This window comes from Ammospiza nelsoni, chromosome 20, assembly GCF_027579445.1.
Source record: "Ammospiza nelsoni isolate bAmmNel1 chromosome 20, bAmmNel1.pri, whole genome shotgun sequence".
NCBI lineage: Eukaryota > Metazoa > Chordata > Aves > Passeriformes > Passerellidae > Ammospiza > Ammospiza nelsoni.
In genome coordinates, this window is record NC_080652.1 from 3,028,479 (window position 1) to 3,049,320 (window position 20,842).

General features: G+C 51.6%; 1 protein-coding gene across 1 annotated transcript in view; it reads left to right on the forward strand.

The window, feature by feature from the left end:
• The first annotated feature begins 2,550 nt into the window (after window positions 1-2,550).
• The window catches only part of LOC132082405 (collagen alpha-1(I) chain-like), an 85,019-nt gene continuing 66,727 nt past the window's right edge, over window positions 2,551-20,842 (forward strand). Inside the window, exon 1 of the mRNA XM_059486667.1 lies at window positions 2,551-2,663. Coding sequence (XP_059342650.1) covers window positions 2,576-2,663 — 88 coding nt within the window. The 5' untranslated portion in view covers window positions 2,551-2,575. The remainder of the gene's footprint in view (window positions 2,664-20,842) is intronic.

The following is a 20,842-nucleotide window of genomic DNA, read 5'->3' on the forward strand; positions in this document are numbered from 1 at the left end:
CCTGATATTTTCCAGGCTGTGAAAACACCGTTTTCACAAAGTGCCTGATGGTGATAACAAACCTCCACTCAACGCTGTCACTCAGCACATTCCAAAATATTTTGGAGAAGAGGCAAATTTTGCATTTTTGATTTAAAAAAAAAAAAGTCACTTGAGACCCTTGAAAAGGACTAAATTGCCCAGGGTCAAGTGAAGACAAGGTTAAGGTTGTTCTGTGTCTTCTTTTATGTTTGAAGGCACTGGGGTGTGCAGGATTATTTTACAACCATAGGTTTTTAATAGGATCCCAGTGAGGAGGGGTCACTGGGAATTTAGCATCTCCCTAGCAGGGAATTCACTTGGGGAGAATTTAAAGGGCAGAGCAGTAAGAGAAATGCTGGAAGGTTTGGGGACTGAGGGATGGCAGCAATTCATGCACTGGGGGCTCTGAGAAGGGTGTGCAGATATCTGGGAGTGAAGTTTGGGGTGAGTGAGTCAGCAGGAGAACAGAAATCTGAGCAAACCAACCCTGAGAGAAGGGATGGAAATCCAAAATGGAGCCCCTCCACCCAAGGAGGGAGGGAGGAACAAGCTGGTGGAGCAGAGCTGTTAATTCAAAGCAAACAGTATCAATAACGGGAGTTTATTCATTTTAGCCTCACCTCCACTTTCTGTCGTTGCTCTGAAACAGAATATCCCAGCCCTGGCTTTGTCTGTGTCTGTTTTCATTATTTCTTGGGTTCTGGCAGCCTTTTTTTCTGCCCAGCACACACAGAGGAGGAGGAGGAGGTGTCCTTGTCCAGCTACTCATGCACACCCACAGGGGTGGAAACCTGAATTTTCTCTCCGAGGGCTGAGGAGGGCGTGGATGTGGTTGTGTCACTGGATACAGCAGATGAGAGGGTGGTTAAAAAGAGGATGCTGAGCTGAGAGAGGACTGTGGCACAGGAATCCTGGGAATCTGACAAGGGGATTTTCCTCCTCATGGGTTGGAGAGTGTTGGAAAGACCTGGTTCTGCAGGTGATCCACCAAAACCAGACCTGGTTCTGCAGGTGATCCACCAAAACCAGACCTGGTTCTCCTAGTGGTCCACCAAAACCAGACCTGATTCTGCAGGTGATCCATGGAAACCAGACCCAATTCTGCAGGTGATCCACCTAAACCAGACCTGGTTCTACAGGTGATTCACCAAAACCAGACCTGGTTCTGCAGGTGATTCACCAAAACCAGACCTGGTTCTGCAGGTGATTCACCAAAACCAGACCTGGTGGGATGTGCAAGGAGCAGAGGGCAGAGTCCCACAGGTCCCCCAGGGGTGGGGTGCCAAGGGATGGGACATGTGCTGCTGGGACAGATGCTCACAGCCGAGGGAATCAATCAGTGAGATTCTGGAAGGAAAGGCAAACCTGTGTCACGTGTTCTTGACAAATAAAATCCTCTCCATGGCAAAGCAAAAGCTCCTGGAGTGTCTCTGACCTTCATTTCCCCAGCAAGCTGAGCCAGTGTGGCAGGGGAAGCACCTGGGAAGGGGCACAGAGAGGTGGCACAGCATTGAGCTTGGCTCATGTCTCAAGCAGGATTTCAGGTGGGGATTCCAGAATTTCTTTCCCAATGCCATGGTGTGGCACACATCAGCAAAATGACAGCTGGGTGTCACTCCTGAGCATCTCCTGCTCTCTGTCAGGGATGTCCAGCTGCAGTTTGGCTGCCTGTCTCCTGCTGAAGGTTCCCAAGTCTTTTGTGTCTCTGCATGATTGCTGCAGGGAAAATATTATCGTGGATTGGGAATGAGCCTGCCTTCCCTATGGACCTGAGCCAAAACCCCCCAGAGGATCTGTGAGCACCCAGGGCTTTGTCACACAAATGGGGGACACTGGAGAGCTGAGCAGGTGGGGTCTGCTGTGGGGGTCTGCAGTGGGCTGGGGGTTCTCTTTTTTGGGGTGAGCTGCAAATATCTCCCATTGGGAGGGTGGTGTGGCTGGGGAGGACCTGGCCTGGCTCAGATTTACCCCCTATGGTCCCAGTAAGGGGCTGGACTGGCCCAGACCCTGAGGACAGAGGGGTTATGCCCAGTCCAGCTCTCACTGGAGCGCTAAGAAGCCTCAATCACCCCAAAATGCCAGGGCAGGAGCTGCTTTGCCGGTACCCCCAGGGGGAGCCGGGCACGGCCGGGGATGGGGGTGAAGCACCCCGAGAAACACTCGCAGTGAGTTTTTGCGGATGGGAGGATGTGGGATGGCTCCTTTACCTGCGGAAGGCAAACCAGCGCAGGAGGGGCTGTCAGCAACCCCTGCAGAACCCCTGGAGGTGTCCCCGGAGGCACAGCCGCGTGTGCGTGTCTGGGGTGTGTCCGTCTGTCTGTCCGTCCGTCTGTCACCCGCACGGGGTGGGGGGGGGAAGGCGGACCCCCGCCCCAAACCCCTCATCCCCAGCTCGGCGGGTTTCGGGGAGGGGGCGATGCGGGCCCGGGCGGTGCGGGGCAGGGCGGGGGCCGGCCCGGGGGCGGGGGCGGGGGCCGGGGCCGTGCCTGTCCCGGGCCTGTCCCGGCGGCGGGGCCGGGCCGGGATGCGGCGGGGCCGGGATGCGGCGGGCGCGATGCGCGGCGGGGCGCTGGGGCTGGCGCTGCTCTGCGCCCTCTCCCTGTGCCCGGCGGCCCCCGAGCCGGGCTCCGGGCTGGACTCAGGTACGACCGGCGGCCGGGGGGGTCCGGGGGGTCCCGGGGGGCTCAGCGGGGCTGGGAGGCGGCGGGGACATCCCGGGCAGGGATGCGGGCGGTCCCCAAGGGATGCGCTGGGAGCCCGGCACGGCCGAGGGGGGAACGGGGAAAGGGGAGGGGGCTCGGCCGGGGCACCCGGGATCAGCGGGGAAAGGATGGGGGGCTCGGCTTGGACCCGCAGGAGGATGCGGGGAAAGGGAACCCCGGGGATGCGGCGGCGGCTCCTGGCGGTTCGGGTGAAAGCGACTCCCCAGGTGCCCCTCCCGGCCAAAAACGTTGTGGGGCAAAAAGGTTCTGCCCATGGCGAGAGGCGTCCCCCGGGAGCTGTCGGGGCCGGCAGGGATGGAGCTTTTTGGAGGTCCCTGTTCACAGAGGTGCCTGGACGGGTCCCCCTCCCCGCGGGACAGAGCAGGGGGATTGCTGGGATTTGTGTGTGGCTTCTTGGGTGTCTCACATCACGGAATCACAGAATCCTAAACTGGTTTGGGTCGGAAGGGACTTAGAGCTCAACTTGGTTCTCCCCCTGCCATGGCAGGGACACCTCCCACCATCCCAGGCTGCTCCCAGCCCTGCCCAGCCTGGCCTTGGGCACTGCCAGGGATCCAGGGGCAGCCACAGCTGCTCTGGGCACCCTGTGCCAGGGCCTGCCCGCCCTCACAGGGAACAATTCCCAGTTCCCAATATCCCATCCATCCCTGCCCTCTGGCAGTGGGAGCCATTCCCTGTGTCCTGGCACTCCATCCCTGTGCTCCCCCCACCATTCCTGGCTGCTCTGGTTCACAAGGAGGGGAATGTGAGGAGCTCCTTGGCTCAGTGGGAGCCCAGCAGCCCCCGAGCTCCTGGGAGCCACTTTTCCCTCAGGAAATGCCATACATGATAGTTGCAACCCCACTCTGCAAAGCACAAAACTCCCCCGAATCAACCCAGAAAATCCCATCTGGGAATGAGATCCAGAAAGGAAAGCGCACAAACAATTTGCCATTAATTAAAGCTGGAGTCGTCCAATTAAATCTGCTTAATTAAGGGATGCATCCGAAAATGCAGGGCTTGGCTCCTGCAGATGGCATTTCTTTCTTGAGGTTTTGGGAAAAGTAGGTTTGCAGGAAATTATCCTGCTGGAGGCCTGAGAATCCAAAATGTCATATCCAGCATTGGGCAAGGTGCTCAAATCTGGGGTCTTTTGGGAATGTGCACATGAACTTGGTAAATGAAACATTGAACCTGATGAAAATATGGAAAATTAGATATAAATTGTGTTGTATCAGTGCTGTCTGTGTATAATTGCATGTGGTTTATATATATTTTTATAAATATATTTATTTTTATTTAATCATGTTTGTGATGCTGATAATCTTAACTAGTTCCAAGTCCAGCTTCTTACAACTCCAGAAATCCCAGATTTGTACTCTTTGTGCCGTTTCCATTTGACCCTCCATTCTATGGAGTGTCAGGACGTCCTTAATTAGGCAAATATATGGAATTACCAATTTTTTTCCCCTTGACAAGAGCCTAAATTGTGCATTTAAAGTGAGATAAACACAGGGGTCACTGCCTGTGCCCCCAGCACAGAGAGCAGCTGGGAGCCTTCCCCTGAGGGCAGGGCATGGAAAACCCAACCCTGGGGGCTCTCAGGGGTGCTGGGAAGCCCAGACAGAGCCCACCAGGAGATTTTCACAACCCAGCTTTTATCCCTGAGCTCCTTCGTGGGAGGAGGAAAAATCCTGCCTGGGTTTGTGCTTCAGATCGGTTTGAAGGATTTCCTGATGTGAACTCTGTTTGCTGGGCATCATTTTCCAGCGTTTTCTGCTGGATGAAGGACCCTTTTCCCTAAAATCCTTTTATCTGGGAATAGGGAGGAGGTGGGTTCCTGCTTTCCCTCAAATACTTTCTCTTGATCCCTTCTCTTGTACCCCCCTTGCATTGACCCTGGTAAACCCAGGTGCCTCCGGCTTGGCTGCTTTGGGAAGTCCAGCCTGGAAATGGCCCCAGGGAACAAGAACAGCAGCTGCTCTACCAGTTATCCTGAAGTTAAGTCTCAAATCCCTGTTGCAAACCAGAAAGATGCTATAATAGAATTTATTCATCTTCAGTTGAGGGTAAAATCGGGATCTGAGAGCATGGGAAGACTTGGGAGGTGACTGTGGGTTTTTACAGGTATTTTTGGAAGTGAGCAGTTGTTGTTTCAGTGCCGTTGGTGGCCAGCTGTCCAAAGCACTCCTGTAGGAACCCCCCAAGGATGATTTTCCCTCTCTGGAGCAGAAGGTGCTGAGCCAGGGCCTGGATGTGGCACATGGGGGATGCTGTCCTGCTGTCCCAGCTGTCACTGCCTCCTTCCCAAGGGGACAGGAGCCACAATCCTTTTGGCAAAGCCCTGGGATGGGGTTTGGGGTGCAGGGACACTGAGGGTGGGTGTACATCCATCCTGGGCTGCCAGACCCAGTTGCTGGGATGGTGCTTTTGGCTCTGTTTAACTTTGGAGCTGTTTGGATTGGGTTGGAAAGGACATCAAAGCCCATCCAGTGCCATGGCAGGGACACCTCCCACTGTCCCAGGTGCTCCCAGCCCTGCCCAGCCTGGCCTTGGGCACTGCCAGGGATCCAGGGGCAGCCACAGCTGCTCTGGGCACCCTGTGCCAGGGCCTGCCCACCCTCACAGGGAACAATTCCCAATTCCCAATATCCCATCCAGCCCTGCCCTCTGGCAGTGGGAGCCATTCCCTGTGTCCTGTCCCTCCATCCCTTGTCCCCAGTCCCTCTCAGCTCTCCTGGAGCCCCTTCAGGCTCTGTCAGGGGCTCTGAGCTCTCCCTGGAGCTTGGATTGAAAAGTCTCTCTCTGTTTTAAGTCTGTCTCGTGCTGGATTATTTGAAAACTTCCAGCCCAAGCTTCCCAGCTGTTCCCAGGATCCCTGCCTTCAAAATGTTTTGGAAGCTGGAGTGCAGAGCTGATGTTTGGCTGCATCCCCACGAGATCCCTCCAGATTAGACCAAATAAAAACCCCAAAACTTCTGCACAAGCCTCATTTCCTAAAGCCTCTTTCCCTGCAGATCCAGGCCCAGCTCTGAGCTGGCTCTGGCACTCACAGCCCATGTCCCCTGTGCCACCACAGAGCACAGAAAGATGCCAGAGCTGCTTTCACCTCTATTTTCTGCACCTCAGTAGGTGGAAATCATCCAATTTAAACTCTGGAGTGGGGAAGGGTTTCAAGTGCTGTTCCTTAGGGGGAGATTTTCCAGAGAGGTGGAATGGATCATCCTGCAGCCTTGGGATCAGAGCAGCTCCCAGGAGCTGAGCTGGAGCACACAAACATCATTCCCATGGGAAGGGGGACAGTCTGGGCTGAGTGTCACACCTGCATGGACATGGTGTGAGCTGAGTGTCACACCTGGACATGGTGTGGGCTGAGTGTCACACCTAAATGGACATGACATGGTGTGGGCTGTGTCACACCTGGACATGGTCTGGGCTGAGTGTCTCACCTGGACATGGTGTGGGCTGAGTGTCTCACCTGGACATGGTGTGGGCTGAGTGTCTCACCTGCATGGACATGGTCTGGGCTGAGTGTCACACCTGGACATGGTCTGGGCTGAGTGTCTCACCTAAACCTTGTCCAGACCCTCCAGCTCCCAGTGTCAAACCCAAACTGATCCAGGCTGGGCTTATGTGGAAGATTCCAGGGCAGACACAGAGTTTGGTGTGAGAGGCAGCTCAGAGAGGCTGCCCACACCTCCTTCCTCTGGGCAGGCTCCCAAAAAGCTCCTAATTCCTTGCAGGAGGAGCAGCCATCTGCTCCTGGTTGAGTCCTGGCCGTGGGTGACGTAACGTCAGTGCCTCCCTGGCTGAGGCAGCTGGGGCTCTTTGTGTGCATTCAGGGTGTGCTGTAGATGAATTTCTGTGTTTATTTACACATGACATGGCTCTCACAGCCAGCCCAGGGCTGGCACTGCCTGTGTGGGACAGGAATTCTGGCTGTGGTGCCCTGGCAGGAGCTGGGAACGGTTTTAGAGCTCAGCTCTGAGGAGGGGATGTTCCCTGGACACTGCAGGTTGTGGGGTCTGGGGCTCCTCAGGGGGTTTGGGGTCTGGGGCTTGGCTGGGAGGGAAAGCTGGGGGATATCAATGGATCCTGGGTGATGGGATGGGTCCTTGTGGCCCTGCTGGGTGCAGGGTCAGGGCTCAGCTTTGCTGGGAGTGAGGGAGGATTACAGAACCACAGAATCAATCACAAAATCTATCAGAGGCACAGAATCAACCACAGAGTCACAGAATCAACCACAGAACCAGAAAGTTACAGAATCAATCACAAAATCTATCAGAGTCAGAGAATCAATCGCAGAACCACAGAATCAATCACAGAGTCAATCACAGAACCACAGAGTCACAGAATCAATCACAAAATCTATCAGAGTCAGGGAATCAATAATGGAATCACAGAATCAGTCGCAGAATCACAGAACCAGTCACAAAATCAGTCGCAGAATCACAGGATCAATCACAGAATCACAGAATAAACCACAGAGTCATAGAATCACCGAATCGATCAGAGAATCACAGAATCAATCACAGAATCAGCCAGAAAATGACAGAATCTGCCGAGTTGGAAGGGACCCACGAGGCTCCCTCCTCCCAGGGAAGCTCTGGGATGTGTCAGGGGCTGTGCTGGTGCTGCAGCTCTTTCCAGGCTGCTGCACACGGGGGCTCTGCTCCTGTCAGCCCTGGCAGAGCGTTGGGGCACAGATCTGAGCACAGAAACCCCATTGCCTTCCCCTAAACAGAGGCTGCTCACCCAATCCACCACCCCACTACAGGCTTAGTGGGGTTCTTGGTGCTTTGCTCCCTGTTTTTAGAGAAACCCAGCTATTGTATTTGTGGGGTGCCCTGATGAAGGCAGGAATGATTAATGTGATTCCATGTTCTCACAAGGCTAATTTATTATTTTATGATACTATATTATATTACAGAATACTATACTATACTAAAGAATACAGAAAGGGTACTTACAGAATGCTAAAAGATAATGATGAAAACTCCTGACTCTCTCCAGAACCCTGACACAGCTTGGCCCTGATTGGCCAAAGAGTGAAAACAACTCCCAGCAGAATGCAATGGAACAATCACCTGTGGGTAAACAATCTCCAAACACATTGCACATGAGCACAGCACAGGAGAAGCAAATGAGATGAGAATTGTTTTCCTTTTCTCTGAGGCTTCCCAGCTTCCCAGGAGAAAAATCCTGGGTGAAGGGATTTTTCCAGACGATGTGAATGTGACACAGCTGCCAAGGCTGGCTGTGTCCCTGTCACTGTCTGGGGTCTCTGTACAAATCACAAACAGGACAAGGCTGCTGGGAACGTGCCTTGAGCTGTTTTATTTTCCAGCATCAGTCTCATTACATGGTTATGACAATGGGAAGATCCCATCAGCTCACATCTCAGAGAGCAGACAAAGAACTTAATGTTACAACTTACTTTATAAGTTTTTTGACCAATCACACAAAGCAAAAGCACATTGACAGTATCTAATCATATAAGCACCTGTACCTTTAGTTAAATCAATGCTTATTTCAAATATAAGACCTTCTTGTAAGCGTTAAGGTACAGTGCACAGAGCTCCATTATTAAGCTTAGAACTTCCTTATATCTCACTGGATAAACTTTTCTGTAGCTTAGGGAGTTTTCTAGACAAGCATCAATACACAGATCAGTGTTCTATTTGTCATTACTTTTCTACTTTTTAAATATTTTTTCTGCTGACCTATCTCAAGGCTGCTGCTTAGCTCCGATCCCAGTTCTGCTGTCTCTGCCTTTTGCAGTTTTCCCCACCCCTCTGATTTTGTGGATCCCCACACGTCCCCTGCCATAGCCCAGGGTTCTCTGTGAGCATCCCCGGCCCTGCGGGATGCTCAGCTCGGGGCACCTGGGGACACTGGCACAGGGAAACGCTTCCTGGCCGGGGCAGAGCCATTCCTGTCCCGCTGCTCCTGCATTGTTGTGCTCAGGCTGCTTTCACGCTCGGATGGAAAGCTTTGCTCTCTTGGGGTCATCAATTAAGGGGAAAAGCCTCCCCAGGATTTAAGCACCCTCCTCCCGTGCCTTTGCCGCTGCAGGAACTCGAGAGAGCAACAAAATTACAAAAATCAGCCTCTGTTTAGCGCACCTCAACCCTGACAGGGCGTTCCTGTGCCTCAATGAGGGCAATTAGTGCAGCGCTAATTGCCGGCAGGGTCAGCCCCGAGGGGTGAGGGGGCAGCTCAGGACACAGAGCCCTGAGCCCGGGGCTGATGGGGACACGGGGACACGGCGCGTGCCGAGGGGACATGGGGGGACACGGCAGGACAGAGGGACGTGGGACATGGAGAGATGGAGGGACACGGCAGGACAGAGAGACATAGCAGGACAGAAGGACACAGTGCGATGGAGGGACATGGCAGGATGGAGGGATGTGGCAGGACAGAGGGACATGGAGGGATGTGGAGAGATGGAGGGACATGGCAGGACAGAGGGACACGACAGGACAGAGGGACATGGAGGGATGGATGGACACACAGGATGGAGGGACATGGCAGGACAGAAGGACATGGAGGGATGGAGGGACAGAGGAACATGGCAGGAAAGAGGGATATGAGGAATGGAGGGATGGAGGGACATGGAGGCATGGAGGGACATGGCAGGACAGAGGGAAACAGCAGGACAGAGGGACACAGCAGGACAGAGGGACATGGAGGGACAAAGAGACACAGCAGGCTAGAGGAACATGATAGGACAGAGGGACATGGTGGGACGGAAGGACATGGAGGGATGGAGGGGACACAGCAAGACAGACACAACAGGACAGAGGGACATGGAGGAATGGAGGGACATGGCAGGACAGAAGGATGTGTTGGAACAGAGAGACACTGGGTTGGAGGGACACAATAGGACAAAGGGACATGGCAGGACAGAGGGACAAGGCAGGACAGAAGGACACAGTGCGATGGAGGGACATGGCAGGACAGAGGGACATGGAGGGACAGAGAGACATGGCAGTATAGAGGAACATGGGAAGGAATTGTTCCCTGTGAGGATGGGCAGGCCCTGGCACAGGGTGCCCAGAGCAGCTGTGGCTGCCCCTGGATCCCTGGCAGTGCCCAAGGCCAGGCTGGGCAGGGCTGGGAGCACCTGGGACAGTGGGAGGTGTCCCTGCCATGGCAGGGGTGGCACTGGAGGAGTTTAATTTCCCTTCCCACCCAAACCATTCCATCATTCTCTGATTTCCTCTCTAAACAATGAAATGTGTTTATGCTGAAGATTAGGAGTACATGACACAGGTAATTTCTGCTCACAGTGCAAGAGATACATGTTATTTATTACTTTCTCTGCTTCCCTGCTGCTGAACCTTCATTTCAAAGCCACATTTTCCACGGCAGCTCCCGCAGGGAGTGGGAAATGCTTGATGAAAGAGGCAGGTTAAACGAGCTGCCATCCAAGGCAGGCACAGCAGCCAGGAGTGGAACCTTTCATTTGGCAGAGCTGAGCTATTAATACTTGTTTGAAGTGCTGGAATGGATCAATGAAACAGCTGGGCTTTGCCTGTGCTAATGCTGGGCTCTGTTCTGGCAGGGCTGAGGGAGATGTTCTGTAATGAGAGCTATTAAAAGGTCATTAGAGATGCAGAGGAGTTTTGAAGTCAGATCTCAGTTTCTGGCAGCAATTTTTGTGTGAGCAGATTTTTAATCAACTCCTGCACTTTTTTTCTTTTTCTTTTCCTCGTGGCTTTTTTTTTTTTTTTGTTTTGTTTTGTTGTTTTGGGGTTTTTTGGTTGTTTTTTTTTTTTTTTTTTTTTTTTTTTTTTTTTTTTTTTTTTTTTCATTCCTGGAGCATTTGGATGGTTTTGGGTGTTTCAATCGGGTGTTTCAATTTTGAGGAGGGCAATTAAAGATGGGGTGGGATTCACACCAGGAGACAGGACATGGTGCCATTGTGCCACGTGGTCCCCCCTGGCCTGATGGTGACATTTTGAGGAGTGTGGAGTTAAAGTGAGATGCAAAGAAAAGGGACAAAGAGGGAAAACTAAAGGGTTCACACTCTGCATCTGGGGTTTGGGTGAAAAAGAAGTTGCTGGGCACTGCCCAGGGTGGGATTGCTGGGGGGTCTGGGCAGGGACAGGGTTGGGTGATCTTTGTCACAGCCACATTTTCTGGAAAAATCCCTTCACCCAGGGTTTTTCTCCTGGGAAGCTGGGAAGCCTCAGAGAAAAGGAAAACAATTCTTATCTCATTTGCTTCTCCTGTGCTGTGCTCATGTGCCATGTGTTTGGAGATTGTTTACCCACAGGTGATTGTTCCATTGCATTCTGCTGGGAGTTGTTTTCACTCTTTGGCCAATCAGGGCCAAGCTGTGTCAGGGCTCTGGAGAGAGTCACGAATTTTCATTATTATCTTTTTAGCATTCTGTAAGTATCCTTTCTGTATTCCTTAGGATAGTATAGTGTTCTTTAATATAATATAGTATCATAAAATAATGAATTAGCCTTGTGAGAACATGGAGTCAGATTCATCATTCCTGCCTTCATTGGGGCTCCCCACAAATACAAGAATCCCTCCCAGCTCAGGATATTCTGTGAATCCACAGCTGCTCTGGGCACCCTGTGCCAGGGCCTGCCCACCCTCACAGGGAACAATTCCCAATTCCCAATATCCCATCCAGCCCTGCCCTCTGGCAGTGGGAGCCATTCCCTGGGTCCTGTCCCCTTGCCCCTGTGGGGAGCAGACGCCACCCTGCTCCCACTGGGCAGGTCCTGGAAGATCACAGACCCACAGAAGCCTTTGATGTTTCGCTCTTTATCAGGGAAAACCTTTCAGCTGTTAAAAAGGCTCTGAGGAACACCTTCTGTTGGGAGGGATGAAAGTTTGACAAGAAAGTCTCACAGATGTGTGTGCTTGCCAGAAAGACTTTTGAATGTTGAGTCTGATGAAGGAATAGAGATGGAAGCAAGTTTTGATACTGAAGAAAAGAATTGCTGAGCCAGTCTCACTGGATAACCAAGGAGGCAAAGGGTGTGTGAGTTAGAAGGGGTTTTTATGGCTTAGAGCAAAGGATAAACCCACCCCAAACAAGAAGATGCTTTTACCAAGCAGAAAGAGAGCACAGGCAAACAAGCCTGCCAATGTGGCAAGTAGAAAAAAGGTCTCAGAATTTTCCACTGCAAGAAAACTGAAAAACAACTTCTAGCTTAAACTGTAATGTACTGACTTTCAGTGACTGGAGAACAGTGACATGAACATGGTAATTACAGTAGTTATGATGGGCTATAGATAATAGTTAAGGTATAGATTGGTTCTGCTGTATGAAGGTGCTCAGCAAAGAAAAGTCTATAATGCATTGTAACCAAACCCAAAGGGTCTCCAGGCCTGCCTGCAGCTGGAGCTGACAGCTGTGGGCACAGCTCTGTCACCCACCACCCTGGGCTGCTGTAACACCTTGGACACAATAAACTGCATTTTGGAGAGCCCCGGGAGTCCCACATCTCTCATTTCAGCTCTTCCAGCCTTCCTCAGTGGCTCTTCCCAAAGCAGAGCTCAGGCTCCTGCTGGGGCACACAGAGCTCTGGAGCCACATGAATCCATCCTGTAATGCCTCACTTGTGGTTTTCCTCTCCCTTTGAGGAGACTTTGGGGAATCCTGCAAACCCTACACCTCCTGCAGTAAAAGTGCTGCTGATTTTCTCTCCCAGCTCTGCTGGTTTTAATTGTGACTCCCAGGCCAGCTCCAACAACCCACATGTTTCATGTATTTATTATTTCATTTGCTCCTGGCCTACTCCAAGGCTGCCTTTTGGTACTCTCAGCTGCTGGCAAGGCTTTAAATCCAGATGAGATGTTTTTCCTAAAGGGAAGGATGTTTTTATAAATTCAGCCACAACTGTTGGTCTTAAAGCCGGAATTGAGCTGGAGATTTCCTTTGGCCTGTTCTCTGTAGGACAGCAGAGCACAGAATCATGGAATTACAGAATGGTGTGGGTTAAAAGGGATGTTGAGGCTCATCCGGTGCCACCCCTGCCATGGGGACACCTCCCACTGTCCCAAGGTGCTCCAACCCCATCCAGCCTGGCCTTGGGCATTTCCAGGGATCCGGGGGCAGCCACAGCTGCTCTGGGCCAGATCTCAGTGAGGTTTTTTTTCCCTGCATGAATAGAAGCAGATCCCACACTCAGTGACTCCTGTATCACCATTTTTTGAGTGCTGATTGAGAAAAAGGGACCCAAAATGAAACTAAAGCAGGAAAAATGCTGTTCCTCACTGGTACAGCTATAGGAGGCAGTGCTTAGGTGTGATACTTGTGCTTTTTTCATTTAGTGATTCTGATTTTATATTTTCCTGTCCTAAATGTACCAGTTGGTTGTGGCTCTTGGTGGGCAGGGCGTGATGGTGCTCCAGCAGCACCAACTGGTGTTACTGGTATAATTCCTTCTGATCTCTGGAAGAGCTGGGCTGCTAAAAAAATCCAGTTTATGGCTGTTGGGACATTGCAAGTGCATTTGTGCAGTGGCAGGAGGGGTAGGAGGTGTTTTAGGGGCATTTTCAGGGCATTATTCACCTTGGAAGAGACTTCTGGAGATGGTGCAGCTGCTCTGGGCAGCTCCATCCCAATCCAGGGACCTGGGCCTGGCTCCCCTGTTTGCTGTGGGTCAGGAATAAATGTTTAAAACAGTATTTCGTGTTCAGACTCACATGTTTATTAGTTCTTATCTATATTACAGTCTCACAAATTGTGAGTTCTACAGCACCTCACTTACAAACTATATAACAGAGCTGTATATCTCTCTCTACAAAATCTTTTAAGGATAAAATTAAGAAATTATATTTAAATTATTTTTTTCTTTTCACTTAATAATCAGTCATTCATATCATACTTTTGACTTAATAATCAATCTACTCACAATGTAGACCTTTTTATTTAATTACACAATACTACCTAAATCTATAAAGAGGAAAATAAAGAAGAAAGAGCAGTTACTACTCTGAAATCTCCATTTTACCTTATATACATTACTAAACTTTAAACTCTAAAGTTTGATATATAGTCAAACTCTAAAGTTTGACTATAAAGTGTGATATTACACACTTCTATTTAAACTACACACCTGTAATCTTAGATTTATCATTCAATTTTAGAAGTTTTCTCTACAGCCTCAAGCCAAATGTAGTGTTGTTTTAAGAACCAATACCTATCAGTACAGAAATTTTAAAATTCTCAGCAGCCAGGGTTCCAACATGTGGGGACAGGAGTGGCAATTCCAGAGCTGTTCTGTGGCATTTCCATTTTCTCTGAAAAATTTTTTTTGCTCAGGATTTTTCTCCTGGGAAGCTGCGAAGCCTCAGAGAAAAGGAAAACAATTCTTATCTCATTTGCTTCTCCTGTGTTGTGCTCATGTGGAATGTGTTTGGAGATTGTTTACCCACAGGTGATTGTTCCATTGCATTCTGCTGGGAGTTGTTTTCACTCTTTGGCCAATCAGGGCCAAGCTGTGTCAGGGCTCTGGAGAGAGTCAGGAGTTTTCATTATTATCTTTTTAGCATTGAGTAAATATCCTTTCTGTATTCTTTAGTTCGTATAGCATAGTATTCTTTAATATAATATAGTATAATAAAGTAATAAATTAGCCTTCTGTGAACATGGAGCCAGATTCACCGTTCCTGCCTTCCTCAGGACATTCCCAACAAATACAATACTGTTCCTTTGTGTCTGGGCTCTTGTTCCTGAGATTTGCAGAGTCTGGTTTTGTTTAGCTTGGTCTCCAGCCTTGGGGAGAAGGGGCTGGGGTTACATCAGAGGCTGCAGCTTCCTCCTGTCGAGGGCAAGGAGCCAACTGATACCAGAATGGGCAAAGCAGGCAGGGCTGACACACTCCAGGAGCTCCCAGGGCACGGAGACAGCTCCAGATTTGTCCAATTTGTGGGAATTGCAATTGTGGGAATTGAGAAAGAAGGGAAGGAGCAGGGGGAGAGGAGGCTGAGCCCAAAGCAGCTCCCCAGGGTGTGACAGGGATGCAGAAAGGAGCATCCCAGGCTGTCCCAGCATGTGGGGCTGCTCTGCCTCCTCCCTTCAGCCCAGGGACCCCCATCCCGTGCAGCTTCCTGCCGCTCCTCAGCCAGACATGTGCAAACGTGACCGGGAATCCACCCGGGATGGCTTTCCCTCCCCCGGGCTGGTATTTCCTCCCCCTGGCTGCCTCCCCCCTGCACGGCCCCTGCTGCAGGAACCCGGGCAGGCATCGCTGCTGACCCTGACCCCAAGCTCCCCTCCGGCTCAACAGGAGCATCTGGCAGCCACGTGCGGCCCAGGCCCTCCCAGGCTCCTTGTGTTCCCTCTCCAGCCCTGGTGTGGTGGTGGGGACAGCCCTCAAAGGGATCCCCCAAGGACAGGGGTGGCCCCAGCATCCCTGCTCCTCTCAGTTTTTCAGGAATAGGTTCCTCCAGCAGAAGGGTTTGGGGGCTCTGCTGGAAGTTTGAGTGTCAAAGGGTGAGGAGTGGTCCTGGATGGATCCAGCCTGATCCCCTCTTGGCTGCTGCGCACTCCTGGCTTCCAGGAATGCATTTTAGGGGATATTTTGAAGAGGAAACCCTTCTGGTTCTGGTGAATCCCCCCCTGATGCCTGCAGCAGCTGGGATGTTCCCTGGGCTGGGCTGCAGACCCGCAGGAGAACACCCCAGACCTCGTGGCTTTATCTTCTCCGGGCCATGAAGGAAGGGGAAAACAGCCTTTTCCTCCTCTTCCTCCTTTTCCATGGGTAACCCTGGGTGTCAGGGAGGATTCCTCCATCCAGAGAGCCAAGAGGTTCCTGGGATGTTTTATTGTATTTGCAGGGTGCCCTGATGAAGGCAGGAATGATGAATCTGACTCCATGTTCTCAGAAGGCTAATTTATTACTTTATAAAGTTAATATATTTATAAATATATTTATCTATTATATCTAAATTTTACTTATTATATTAAAACATATTAATAAAGTATATTTATAATTTATAAATATATTATAAATATAATACATTTATATTATATTTATAATTTATTACTTTATATTACTATATTATATTAAAGAATACTATACTACACTAAAGAATACAGAAAGGATACTTACTGAACGCTAAAAAGATAATAATGAAAACTCGTGACTCTCTCCAGAACCCTGACACAGCTTGGCCCTGATTGGCCAAAGAGTGAAAACAACTCCCAGCAGAATGCAATGGAACAATCACCTGTGGGTGAACAATCTCCAAACACATTGCACATGAGCACAGCACAGGAGAAGCAAATGAGATAAGAATTGTTTTCCTTTTCTCTGAGGCTTCCCAGCTTCCCAGGAGAAAAACCCTGGGTGAAGGGATTTTTCCAGAGAATGTGAATGTGATGATGTTTGGCCTGGCCAGGGGCAGGGGTGGCACAGTGGGCAGGGGACTTTGGGCAGGGGAGGATGGATCACAACCTCAGCAGCTCCTGGAGCTGGGAAGGGTCTCCCTGGGGCTGCTCCTTGCCCAGAGCCCCTCTGGAGGTGTCTCTGTGGAGGAAGGTGAGGGGTTTCTCTCTAGGGTGGGCACTGCAGGGGTGAATTCCCCACCTGGCACCGGTGGGGCCATCCCTGAGCCTGGTGCTGCAGCCGGGGAGGGGGTTTGGGGTGGGCAGGAGTGGGACAGGCATGGCCCAGCCTGGTGTTAGAATTAATGAGGAGATGGAAGCTTTCATCAGGGCTGGGGTGTGGTGGATGAACACGGGCATACTGCTGAGCATGGAGGGGGGCTGGATGATTTTCCAGATGGGATCATGAGCTCCTGGCCTAAAGAAAAAACTAAAAAGTTCCCAAAACCAACCAAGCAAAAGAACAAAAAAAAAGACCACCAAAAAAACCCGCACCACCACCAACAAAAAAAACCCACAAAAAAAACCCCAAACAAACAAAACCAAACCAAAACAACAAAAAGCAAACAAAAAAACGCCAAAAAAACACCAAAAAAAGAAACAAAATAAAACCACAAAAAACCCAACCAAACAAAAAAAAAATGGAAACAAAAAGACCAACAAAAACAAACAAACAAAAAAACTAAAAAAAAACCAAAACAACTCCAACCCCAAAAGCCCCCTAACTCTTCCCCCCCAAAAAAAACCCCAAAAAACAAAAAAAACCCCAAAAATAAGTTTAAAAATAATAAATAATAAAAAATTGGCTTTGAGCTTTTTGTGTCCAGTTTTTGTGCACCATGAGCAGTCAGGTTTTCCATGCTTTTCTGCATGGCTGTGAGGCTCAGGAAGTTTAATTAACGAGAAGTTCAGAGCTGTTAATGAAGCAGCAGCTGGAGCACTCAGTCTGGGTGTGCATCAGCAATTGGGGAGTGCTCCCAAAGCTGCTCCAAAGCCACTCCGAGGGCTCTGTGGTTCTTATCCTGAACTGGGATTGGATTTCCAGCCCAGAGGATCCTGCCCATGTTGGAGAAAACCCTAAATTAAATCTCCTCCCCAGGAAGGTGTGAGCTGCAGGACAGGGAGAGGGCATGGCTGGGAATTCACCTTGGAATGACCTCCTGATGCTGATTAAAACAACTCCTGTGCTGTTGGTTTTAATTTGCTGTGTTTATTTTCCCCCTTGCAGAAACAGGTTGTGAACATGTCTCTGCTGCAGCTTGGTAGGGATTGGATCCGTGTTGACCCAAGGAAGGTTTTTTCATGGAATCCCATAATGGTTTGGGCGGGAAGGGAAATTAAACCCCATCCAGTGCCACCCCTGCCATGGCAGGGACACCTCCCACTGTCCCAGGCTGCTCCCAGCCCTGTCCAGCCTGGCCTTGGGCACTGCCAGGGATCCAGGGGCAGCCACAGCTGCTCTGGGCACCCTGTGCCAGGGCCTGCCCACCCTCACAGGGAACAATTCCTAATTTCCAATATCCCATCCAGCCCTGCCCTCTGGCAGTGGGAGCCATTCCCTGTGTCCTGTCCCTCCATCCCTTGTCCCCAGTCCCTCTCCAGCTCTCCTGGAGCCCCTTCAGGCCCTGGCAGGGGCTCTGAGCTTTCCCTGGAGCTTCTCCTCTCCAGGTGAGCATCCCCAGCTCTCCCAGCCTGGCTCCAGCCCTGGAGCAGCTCCGTGGCTCCTCTGGATTCAATCCAGCAGCTCCAGGTCCTCCCTGTGCTGGGGACACCAGAGGGGACCCCCTGTAAGAGATGGGGTCTATGAGAGGGGCACAATCAGCTCCCTTGCTGCTCTGCCTGCTCTGCTGGTGATTTTTGGTTGATTTATCCTTCCAGCCCTGTTCTCTGGGGGCAGTGGGGCTCCCTCCCTTCACTCCTGTGCCTTTCCTGTGCCCTGCTGATTCCCAAGGAGCTGCTGACACCCCCAATGAATATTTGCTCCCCACTTGGGACCCTTTAAAGGCGCTGGGCTCACTCCCAGCTGTGGCTGTGCCTCAGGAGTGGGGACAGAGCTGCTGTGGCCTGGAGGAGGCCTGGGCAGGGCAGCATCCGAGGGGCACACACTGAATTCCCTGAGGAGAACAGTTCCCAAACCTGGCTGTGGGGAGTCCACACAGAGCTCTCTGAGCAAGGGAACAATTCCTGCCCCCAATTCCCAAACCTGGCTGTGGAGAGCCCACACAGAGCTCCCTGAGGAGAACAACTTCCAAATCTGACTGTGGGGCACACACAGAGCTCCCTGAGGGGAACAATCCCCAAACCTGGCTGTGAGGAGCCCACATGAAACTCTCTGAGCAAGGGAACAATTCCTGCCCCCAAACCTGGCTGTGAGGAGCCCACATGAAACTCTCTGAGCAAGGGAACAATTCCTGCCCCCAAACCTGGCTGTGGGGAGCCCTCATGGAACTCTCTGAGCAAGGGAACAATTCCTGCCCCCAGTTCCCAAACCTGGATGTGGGGAACTCACACAGAGCTCCCTGAGAATAACAATTTCCAAATCTGACTGTGTGGCACACAAAGAGCTCCCTGAGCTGGAGAACCATTTTTTCTGCACCCAAAACTGGCTGTGGGGAGCTTACACAGTGTTCCCTGAGCAGGAGAGCAATTCCTGCCCCCAATTCCCAAATTTGGCTGTGGGGAAGTCACACAGAGCTCCCTAAAGAGAACAATTCCCAAACCTGGCTGTGGGGAGCCCACACAGAATTCCCAGAGCAGGAGAACAATTCCTGCACCCAAACCTGGCAGTGAGGAGCCCACATGGAGCTCTCTGAGCTGGAGAACAGTTCCCAAACCTGGCTGTGGGGCACACACAGAGTTCCTTGGGCTGGGGAACAATTCCTGCCCCGAGTTCCCAAATTTGGCTGTGGGGAGCACACACAGAGCTCCCTGAGGAGAACAGTTCCCAAACCTGGCTGTGGGGAGTCCACACAGAGCTCTCTGAGCAAGGGAACAATTCCTGCCCCCAGTTCCCAAATTTGGCTGTGGGGAGCACACACAGAGCTCCCTGAGGAGAACAACTTCCAAATCTGACTGTGGGGCACACACAGAGCTCCCTGAGGAGAACAATTCCCAAACCTGGCTGTAGGGAGCCCACATGGAACTCTCTGAGCAAGGGAACAATTCCTGCCCCCAATTCCCAAACCTGGCTGTGGGGAGCTTATATAGAGCTTTCTGAGCAGGAGAACAATTCCCAAACCTGGACGTGGGGCACAGACAGAGCTCCCTGAGCAGGAGAACAATTCCTGCCCCCAATTCCCAAACCTGGCTGTGGGGTGCCCCTTCCCCATGCTCAGCCCCCCCAGCTCTGCACCCAGCAGATGTGAGAACATGAACCCTGCTCCTTTCCACTGCACACAGTTAGTTGCCTTTCCCCATTTAATCTCCCTCGATGTGTTTTTGTTTCATTTCTCTACTCCTTCCAGGCTTTTACTGGAATTCCCGCAGGCCTGAGCGGGGTCAGAGATGCTGATTGGAAACAGAATAGGGCTGGAAGTAGCTGAGATAAATGGGCTGATAAAGCAGCCCAGGAGTGCCCCACTGCTGGGAATTGCTGCTTCCCAAGGAAGGGAACGGAGTGGAGCCCCAGGAGGGGCTGAGGAAGCTGGGCAGGGGCTCAGCCTGGAGCAAAGGAGGCTCAGGGGGCCCTTGTGGCTCTGCACAGCTCCTGACAGGAGGGGACAGCCGGGGGGGTCGGGCTGTGCTCCAGGGAACAGGGACAGGAGCAGAGGGAACGGCCTCAGGGGGAGGCTCAGGGTGGGCACAGCAGGAATTTCCCCATGGAAAGGGTGATTAAATATTGCCAGGGGCTGCCCAGGGAGGTTTGGAGTGCCCATCCCTGGAGGTGTCCAAGGAAGGGCTGGAGGTGGCACTGAGTGCTCTGGGCTGGGGACAAGGTGGGGATTGGGCACAGGTGGAACTAGATGATATGGAAACCTTTTCCAGCCTAAATGATCCTGGGGTTCTAAGCTGGCTGCTGTTTTATTCATGGCAGCCACAAAACCAGAGTGTGTTTTCCCTCACCTGGCTGATTCCCTGATCCAGCAGATCTGGCTCAGCTGAGCCACAGAGGCTCAGAGCAACCTCCAGATGAGCCAGAGACATCCTGATCACATCCCTGCTATGCCTGCTCTGCTCCAGGGAACAGGGACAGGAGGAGAGGGAGCGGCCTCAGGAGGGGCTTGGGGTGGGCACCAGCAGGAATTTCCTTGTGGAAAGGGTGATTAAACATTGGCAGGGGCTGCCCAGGGAGGTCTGGAGTGCCCATCCCGGGACGTGGCACTTGGGGACCTGGGTCAGTGGTAGCCTTGGCAGAGCTGGGGGGATGGTTGGACTTAGGAGGGCTGGGCAGGCTCCTGAAATGCAGGAATCAAATATTTTATGGTGTTTGAGCCTGCCCACATCCTGCAGCAGTGTCCTGGCTGTGGCAGAGAGGGAACAGCCCCACAGCTTTGCAGATGTGCGATTTAACCTTGTTCTGTCAGTGAATTAAAACAATTCAATATTTAGAGCTGAGCTGATCCCTTGGAGTCTTTCTTTTACTGAAGGTTTGATGGGAATGGCACAGCAGCTCATGCCAACTCCACTTTTCACATTACTTTTCTTTGTTTGCTTCTCTTCCAAACCCGGAGAAAAGCAGCAGAGCCATTCCTTCACGTGGTCCTGCTGCTCCCAGAGCACTGGAGTGTGCTGGGAAGGCTGGAACGCTGCTCCAAGC